Source organism: Coffea arabica, chromosome 10c (assembly GCF_036785885.1).
Source record: "Coffea arabica cultivar ET-39 chromosome 10c, Coffea Arabica ET-39 HiFi, whole genome shotgun sequence".
Classification (NCBI taxonomy): domain Eukaryota; kingdom Viridiplantae; phylum Streptophyta; class Magnoliopsida; order Gentianales; family Rubiaceae; genus Coffea; species Coffea arabica.
The window spans coordinates 9,777,983-9,787,622 of record NC_092329.1 but is presented as its reverse complement, the minus strand read 5'-3'; the positions used below and the strand labels follow the sequence as shown (position 1 = coordinate 9,787,622).

The 9,640-nt window shown below is 34.8% G+C and overlaps 1 protein-coding gene across 1 annotated transcript; it reads left to right on the top strand.

Annotated features, from left to right (window-relative positions):
* Positions 1 to 6,110: 6,110 nt before the first annotated feature.
* LOC140015734 (putative wall-associated receptor kinase-like 16) lies at positions 6,111 to 6,505 on the top strand. Its single transcript, XM_072068550.1, has 2 exons — positions 6,111 to 6,230; positions 6,296 to 6,505. The coding sequence occupies exons 1-2, from the start codon at positions 6,111 to 6,113 to the stop codon at positions 6,503 to 6,505; spliced, it is 330 nt and encodes a 109-aa protein (XP_071924651.1).
* The last annotated feature ends 3,135 nt before the right edge of the window (positions 6,506 to 9,640 follow it).

Below are 9,640 nucleotides of genomic sequence, written 5' to 3'. Positions count from 1 at the left end.
CCATTTCAATGGAAAGATTTAATTTTTTCATTCATTGCAATCAACCACTTAGCAAAATTATCACAAGAAATTGCCCCTGACTAGGTAGTAGACTCACTAACTACATCAGTTTCTTCTACAACAAACAAAGCATATGCAATCAAATTTGCATATCTTTGTGGTGGTCGAATATCCCTTCTTGGTCTATCTTTGGTAATGAAACATTCTTCCTCTTCTGAATTATTTTCATCTGTACAATCAGATGCATTTACTGGCACTTGTTGAGTAGAAGGACCAGAACTACCAATCTTAATCTCTACATGCTTCTGCATACTATCATTTGATTGATAAGAACTGGAGGACCCTTTCTTGGAAAAAAATATAGAGAATTCATCAAAACTAACAGTTCTACTGATTTTAAATTTTAAAAATTTGAGATCAGGATACCATAATTTGTATCCATTCACCCCAAAAGCATACCCAAGAAAGATACACTTTTTAGTTCGGGATTCTAATTTTTCATCATTTATACACATATATGCTGGATATCCAAAAAATTTTAAATCAAAATAATCAGCAGAAGTATTTGACCAAACTTTCTCAGGAATTTTAAAATCAAGAGCAGTAGAACGAGTACGGTTATAACAAGTCATAGAAATCGCCTCTGTCCAAGAGTCTTTTGTCAATCCTGCATTAAAGATCATGTACCTCACTCTCTCCAAAAGCGTTTTGTTCATACATTTAGTCACACCATTTTGCTGAAGCGTCATCCTGACAGTGCGATGCCAAACAATCCCTTCATTCCTGCAAAATTCATCAAATTCTCTTGCACAAAATTTCATATCACTATCTATTCTAAGTCTCTTGATCTATTTATCTATTTGTTTTTCAATCAACACTATCCATTCTTTGAAAGTGAGGTAAACATCATTCTTATGTATAAGAAATAAACCCAAACTTTTCTTAAATAATCATCAATGAAAGTCAACATATACCTGATACCATCCTTTAGACAGAACACTAGGTGAATCCCATAAATATGAATGAATATAGTTAAGAGTACCTTTCGTCTTATGAATTACTGGTGAAGTAAAGCTAACTCTTTTATGCTTTTTAAAGACACAGTATTCACAAAATTCTAATCACCAGTACTCTGACCACAAAAAAGTTCCCTTTTGTTCAGTATGCCCAAACTTTTCTCACTCATATGTCCCAAACGCACATGCCACAATTTGGTGATGTCAGAATCAGATAAAGATGATGATGATGAAACTGCGACTGAACCTGTGATAGTAGATTCCTGCAAAATATATAAACTCCAAACCTGCAAACTTTCATTACAATGAGAGTACCTTTCGTATCGAAAAATTAAATCTGCATTAAAATTTAAGGAGTAGATTGACAGGGATATTATTGAAGAATTTTGTGGAGATCAGGCAGAAAGTCTAGTTATTAAGAGTAGAATCGAGAAAAAAGAATTTGACAATAGATTTAAATCTAAATCTGAATTCAAGCATAGAAATTTGGAGTACAATTATTGTCAAAAAATGGAGCACATTAAGATAAATTATTTTAAATTAAAAATTAGATTGAAACAAAAGAGAAAACCTAGTGAAAAAAATATTGAGACTGCCAAAACTGGTGCTGCAGTTGATGAGAATGAAGGAAATATTTTCTTTGTGACTAATGACAGGACAATATCTTAAAATAAATGGATTTTAGATTTGGAATGCTCTTATTACATGTGTCCTAATAGAAATTTATTTTTCACTTATGAATCTTATAATGGTAGAATTATTTTGATGGGCAATAATACCATTTGTGATGTTGTTGATAAGGTACAATTTGAATTAAAATGCATGATGGTATTGTGAGAATGGTCATTAATGTTAGACATGTTCTTGATTTGAAAAAATCTCATCTCTTTGGGTACCTTGGAGGTTCTTGGGTGCAAATACACAGCTGAATATGACGTTATGATCGCTATAACTGACTCCATTGAGTTCGCCGCCGTAGAATTCAACAGTTACACCTCCTTGTTCAACACTATACTTTGATTCTGCCCTTCTAAAAGGAACATCCACTCTAACAATTCCGTCATAAAAATGGAATCTATGTTCTCCAAGTTCATAATAATAGAATCAAATTTATCAAGATGTGAAGTATAAATGTAATTTTAGTCATGTGAAGCATATACAGATTTTGCTTTAAATAAAACCTATTCTCAATCGTTTTCTTCATGTAAAAGGCCTTAACTTTATCCCACATGGCTTTTGCTAAATTCTCAGTGGCTACCTCCTGCAAAATCTCATCAAAGAGATTTAAAATAATACTAGACCGAGTCTTCTTATCCATCTCAGCAAAATTTGCATCTGTCAAATTCTCTGACTTTTTCTCAATTCCCTGTGTCGCTAAATCAACTCCGTCTTAAACCAAAATGGCTTCCATCTTGAACTGCCACATCCTGAAGTTGATATTTTTATCGAATTTTTCGACAATAGTCTTTGTTATTGTCATTGTTGTCACAAAATTCAAAACCTCCGAAGAATCTCTAATACCAATTTGTTGGATATGGCCCCAGAAAATTGACGAAAAGGATTTTTGGTAACCTCAAAAGAAAAATAAAAAAAAATAAATAAAATAGGAACACAAGAATTTATGTGGTTCACTTAAATTGACCTACATCTATGGGTAGAGAAAGAGCAATATTTTATTATGAAGAAGAGAGTACAAAAATGTTTTAGAAAAGTGTTCCTAGACTCAAAACATCTAATACTTAAAATACAAGAGAGCCCAAAAATATTTTACTAAACAAAAGGTTTGATGATCCAAAGGCTCAAACAAACAACTAAATCTCTCTTGATTTGGTGCACTTATAAGGCAATGTGGGACAAAGCCACTTTAACAAAAGCCATTGCCGAAATCAAGTGCAAGGGGAACAGGACAGCAATTATTACTGGTAAGTCATCCATCCCTTTTGTAATTTCATTCATAGTACACGAAAAGTAGTCAGAAATGGTCTTCCATGGAATTAGTGTTTAATGTTATCTTTTATAGTGATGGTGTTGCAGATGATGATAAGGTGTCTGTTATGTGTGTCTTGATTGTGATATTTAGTATTAACCTAATCGAGAATTTACATAGATACTACTGTACGAGCTAGCATGTTGATTCTTTTGATCACAACTTTTTTGTTTGTACAACATGGTGAAGAAGATACACGAAAATAAGCGCAATGAGAAGCTTTTTAGAAAAATGTTGAAAGTGCTAAAACAGCAGTAACCTGCTGAGGATATTGAAAATGCAAAGCTTACACTGCTAAGGAATTGAGCAACGCCTGTAGAAAAAAATTTAACCAAACATTATTATATTAGTGTAGCCACGTGTCATTAATTAATTGGTTAGTGGAGTTGGAGTTGTATGGGATTATTCCTTTACTACTGGTGTTAGAGGTCTAGTAGTGTACTAGTTAAAAAGCCAATAGGGCTTATAGTGCCACAGCTTTGTGTCGTTTTCTTTTCATATGAAACAAAAAGGCCGCAGCCTCATTAGATGAATGGCTGAAGAATTTCCTTTGCCTCTATATTATTTTTCTTGATTCTTTCTGTGGGTTTAAGTGTGTTTATTTGTTTGAATCCATCAGAGTGGCATTAGAGATATAGTAAATTATGGCAAACTCTAATTGCAATATTGTTTGTTCTGTCTAAAAACTCAAAATAAAGGTGAAGTTCAATTTTTGACAGAAACAAATAATAGTTCATCTCAAGACATGTAAATTACATCAATATATTGAATCTACACTTGCTCAGGACGCTAGTGAGAATGATAAGGCCAAAGATAGTTTGGCTTTAAGTGTCTTCTTGAAGCATGCAGATAATTTGTAAATAGACTTTATAAACCATTTATTGGAGAAAATTTCTACGTCTATACTTGGTTGAAACCTCCAAAAGTCAAAGATTGTAGCCTGACCACCCAAAAATGGCTTCACTAATTCAACTTGTATGACTATTCGTTAAGATACTTGTGCTGAGTAAGTCAAAAATTTTAAACTAGTTGATTAAATCATCTCCAAACTTGAATATCAATTAGTGAAATCTCTATCAAAAGCCAAAATACAGTCGGGCAAAATTTTTGTCAAAAGCTGAAATAAGGCAGTGACTAGTCAGGGTATTTTGATTATTTTTCATCTTACAGATATCCAAATGAGTTGATTTTTGATGCATCGGAAAACTAATTCAAAGAACTACAACTTTCATGTTTGGTGTAAGAGTTAATTCAGCTTACATCATCAAGAAAATTGCCGTTGAAATTAGTCCAAAAATAAAATAAAATTGAATTTTGAACAGAAAGTGCAAAACTGCAAAAGAGGAAGAGCCGCGAGGCAGATCTACGAGGTATCGTAGATCCACCTTGCAAATCCCTGACTATGTGCTACAAGTTGATTCTACAACTTGCACTTATTTTACACTACTTTTTGAACCATTTTTTCTCATAAAATCCGGCTAGATCCAGCAAACTTGAGTTGAAAAAATGAAGAACAATTCTATGACAACATTATGAGTACATTTTCTTTTTCAAAAACATCTATAGATACCTCTTATATCTCATTGATTTGAAGTATCTTGTGGCATCTTCTAAGGATGAATTAGTATAAAGAAGTAGAGTAGAAGTAGAAGTACAAATTAGTTTTAACTCTAGTTTCATATTGTGAGTTTCAAAATTAGTTTAAGAGTTTTGCAAGGGAAGTAAGAGCATTTTTGTACCAAACTTATTTGTGAGATTAACTTATGAAGGTATTCAATGATTCAACTTTCAAAACATTGAATAAGAATTCTTCTTCCTAAACTTTGTTCTTGTTCTTATTTGTCTTGTTTAGTTACAAGTTTGTTTCATATTTAGATGCTTTTAATTGATAGATGTCGAGATTGTATAATTAAAAATGCCTATTTGAAAAAAAATATGAATTTTGTAAATAGTGGTGAGCAGGGTAGAATCCATAGAGATTGGAGAGAATTAGTTTTTTCTAGAATTCAAGGTATGGGGGATTTTTATAAAATGAAAATAATAACAATAAAAAAAACTAAAATAACAATGTGCTAAAATTGAATCAAAATAACTTCAAAAATAGTTCACTTAATTGGTCATCGATGCAATGATAATTTGGTCTTTTAACTAATAAATAAGTTATAACTGTCAAACAAGCGATAACAGTCAATTTCTTCTTACTGTATTGGTGATTAAAGTACGGCCATTAACCACTATCCTAATGAAGAAATAACCCTAAGTACGATCTTAGAATTCAATTTCCTAATTGCCTTAAGAATTAGAGAAATCCTGTTCTAACCAAATAACGCGCTATGAGGGTTATTTTAAATTAATCCATATATTCTCCTGACACAAATTCAATCATACCAGTTACCACTAATTTAAAGCAATCAAATAATTATGAATTTAACTGCTTTAATTGATTTTAGGTTATTAGATCAATTTAATATCGGACCAAAATATTCAAATAATATAAAAATCATAAAAAATTAAATCAGAAAACATACGAATACAAGTAAATAATTAATTTGATCTCACAATTTTAGATAAACCAAATCTTCTATTGTTTTTTGACTAGAAAGGGAAGTTTAGTTCATCGTCATGGAAAAAAACCACGCGCAAAATATTTGAGTTTATTCCTACAGCCATTCTCCAAAAATGCGATGAAAAAGAAAAGGAAAGATGCATGTTTGTTTCTTGTGAAAAGAAGAAAAACTACCTACTATTAGGCTCGTTCCGAGAAAAAAGAAAAGATAAAGCAAACGATAATGCCTTTCTGCTCTTGTTTCCTATTACTACTAAACTACTTCTTCCAATTTCTAGTTTATGAATTCATCAACAATGGAACACTTTTTGATCATGTGCAAAACAAAGCCAAGGCCTCAGTTCTATGCTGGGATACTCGTTTGAGGATAGCCATAGAAACTGCAGGGGCACTTTCATATTTGCATTCTGTTGCTTCTCCTCCTATTGTTGATCTAGACATGAAGTCGGTCAACATACTCCTAGATGATAAATACACAGCGAAAGTGTCAGACTTTGGAACATCAAGATTGGTACCCATGATTTAATGTGAGATACCAATGATGGTGCAAGGAACAATTGGCTACTTAGACCCTGAGTACCTGCAGACTAGTCAATTAACTGAGAAGAGTGATGTCTATAGCTTTGAGGTTGTTCTTGTGGAGCTATTGACAGGAGAGAAGGTACTGTGCTTTGATAGATCTGCAAGAGAGAGAAGTCTGGCAAGTTATTTCTTTCTTCAATAAAGGATAACCATTTGTTTGAAGTTCTGGATGATAATATCGACACTGAAAGAAATGCTGAGCAACTGAAAGAAGTTGCTATGCTAGCTAAAAGATGCTTAAATGTCAAGGGGGAAGATAGGCCAACCATGAAAGAAGTAGCATTGGAATTAGAAGAAATGAGTCTATCAACGAGGCATTCGAGGGTTCTGTTGAATTCAAAACCTAAATTGTAGACTTTTTCAAGTCACAATTGTTGAATTTGTGGCATCAATTTCTATTCCACATCGGTAGAGTTGAGAGCTTGGGTAAGGGCTTGAGAGTTATAGCAAATCAATTCAATTACACCAAACACCAACAAAAGAATTACACCAAAAAGGATTTTGTAATTCTTTTGTAATTCTTTCTTCTCCCAAATTTATAAAAGCGGGTAGCTTGAGTGGTGCTCGGAGATTAGGCAAAATTTGCCGAACTCCGTTATCAATTTTTCGGATGCGTTCTTTCCTTATCTCTTTTATTTATTCCCCACTTATTTAGTAGTTTCTTTTCTATTGAAATATAGTATTCAATATATTTGTCTATATTTGTCGGGTATATTTGTAGTGTTTTATACGATTCATTTGGGTGTATTTTCTTATTCGTGTGTATGTAATAGTTATGTATACACGAGTGTTATTCTTGATTTTGATGATCACAAAGCACTTTGAAATGTTTATCTAATTCTCTTCAAATATAAGTGTTTTGCTTTTAAGAGAATCAGGTACAAAAGTTGTCAAGGAAAGAAAATCAACCAAAAGAAGAAGCAAAAACAGGGCACTCATGTCGGACGTCCTAAAGGAAGCTGTCGGACGTCCGAAAGAATGAAGAACATCAAGAAGGAAACTCTGTCGGACGCTCGTAAGGAAGCATCGGACGTCCGGGAGGATCGGACGCACGCTTCGGACGCACATCGATCGCATCGGACGTCCGAGAAATTCTGCAAAGTTTTGATGACTCTCTGACGACGTTCGGAAGCAGATGCTGTCGGACGATAATATCCCATCGGACGTCCGAACGACAACTTGGCTGATTTTCGGACGATGGGATCGGGCGGTGATTCATCTGTCGGACGTCCGACGGCCCCAACGGCTAGCTGACTCTTCATCTGCCTACTATCCGTTGGAAGCATTATTGAAGCCCATTTTTGGTTCCCTTTAAATACAAACGATTCTGAACCAGTGAGTGACTTTTGCACACTTTGTTTACAAGATCTCAAGAGATATTTTAGCTAGAAAATAGTCTCCAAAACTAGATTTGTTCTCCAAGTGGTGTGAATTTCTTGTGAGCATTTCTCTTGTGGTTGAAAGTTTCATTAGTGTAGCTTTGTTGAGGGTTATCTGAGTGATTGTAAAACTTTTTAGCTTGACTAAGTGAGACTTAGGGCAAGGAGGAAGTGCTCCCTCCATTGTACATCTAGTTGATCATCTTTCATCAAAGAGAAGTTGCTCAATCTAGTGATTGGTCTTCAAGTTTGAGGAAAGCTTGGTAGACAATCGGTTTGATATTCTATCTTATTTTTTTTGTTTAATAAAATTTTCATTGCTTATCTATACTTGTTTTTCTAATCAACATTGCTCTCTTCTTCTGATCTACTTGGTTGATCATTACTAGAAAAGAAGGTAAATTTTTATTAAAGAAAAAGTGCATAAATTTGATTAAGATTTTAATCAACCTAATTCACCCCCCTCTTAGCTTGTTTTTGGGCCTTACAATTGGTATCAGAACTTGGTCTCCTAGAGATTAAGCTCAAGCGGCTTGGAGTAAAGATGACAACCAATCATGCCATGTTTGTTGAGGGACAATCGGTCACTAGGCCTCCCATGTTTACTGGTTCCAATTATATTAGCTGGAAAGAAAGGATGATTATCTTTTTGCAATCTATTGATATTAAGCTATGGTTTATTGTGAGTGAAGGACCGCATGAAGCTAACTTTCTTGATGCAGATACAGGTTTGCTTCGGCCAAAAACGAAAGCTGAAATGAATGCTCAAGATAGGACTAATCTCACATTGAATGCCAAAGCCATGAATGTTCTTTATAGTGCCCTAGATTCAAATGAATCAATTAGAGTAAAAGGCTGTAAATCGGCCAAAGAAATGTGGGATAAGCTAAGAGAAATCCATGAGGATGGTGATAGCGTGAGAGAACAGAAAAAGGCTATCTTAGTCACAAAGTATGAATCATTTAAAATTGAAACTCTTGAGGATATTGACAAAATGTATTGCAGGTTCAATGACTTGATCAAAGATCTCGAGGTGTTGGGCAAAGAGTACACCTTGGGAGAGAAGAACAGGAAAATTCTCAATGCATTAGGGGACAAAATTGAACTGCCAATTATGCATATCACTATATATATATTTTTTTTTTTTTTTGTCTAAAACGGCAACAATTCATTCATCCAAAAACAGGTTACACATTCTGAAGCAACTGCTCCTCTACGTCTGCTTGAGCGCAGTCAAGCAACCAAACTGGAAAGTTAGCTTTCCAATCAACAGTAGCATCTAGCTTAAGAGCAAACTTAGCTAAAGAGTGACTAACAAAGTTGAAGTCCCTTCTAACAAAGGAAAACCAACATTCTTCAAAGTTATATTGTAGCAGTTTAATGTCCTGCAAGACAGTAGACGTAACAACATCTTCCATTCCCTTCTCAATCTTATCGATCACCACCTTACAGTCAGATTCTATAATAATTTTCTCCCAGCCTTCCATAGTAGCTTTTACCATTGCAGCTCTTATCGCCAATGCCTCTTCAAGTACAGGTACAGAGCAAGTGAATGAAGGACATGCCCAAGTAGCAATCAGTTTTCCTTCCCAGTCCCTAGCCACGATTCCCCAACCAGCTTTTCTGTTCTGCCGGTTCAATGCAGCATCAGTGTTTAGCTTGATCCACCCTTTGTCAGGGGCAGTCCATCTTCCTTTCTCCTTATTTAGTTGTTGTGGTTCCTTCTCTTCCTCACTTCCCTCCCCTACACTCTCTTGATACTCCAGCCACTCCGTTACAGCTTTATTTACCACCACCCCTGGACCTCTACCCTTCCCATTGAAATTTATCTCGTTCCTATCTTTCCAAATTTGCCATAGTAGGTTGACTGTGAATATAACATGCTCCTCACCCTTCTCCCTAGATGTAGCCTCCACTAACTCAGACCACCACAACTAGAACTTTCCCTTTAGATTCTCCAACCCATCCCATTGAATTGGTGCCACCTTCCAAATCCCCTCTGCATGGCTACAAAAGAACAACATATGTTCAATCGACTCTGAGTATATACCACAGCATTTACACACTGGAATGCCTTGCTGACATCTGTCCTTGATGCTTGCATTGACTG

Bases quoted from the DNA above. Each gene is read 5' to 3' on its own strand.
- LOC140015734 (XM_072068550.1), top strand. From the start codon at position 6,111: ATGGTGCAAGGAACAATTGGCTACTTAGACCCTGAGTACCTGCAGACT. The intron at 6,231-6,295 runs GTACTGTGCTTT...TCTTCAATAAAG, and splicing joins AGCTATTGACAGGAGAGAAG to GATAACCATTTGTTTGAAGT.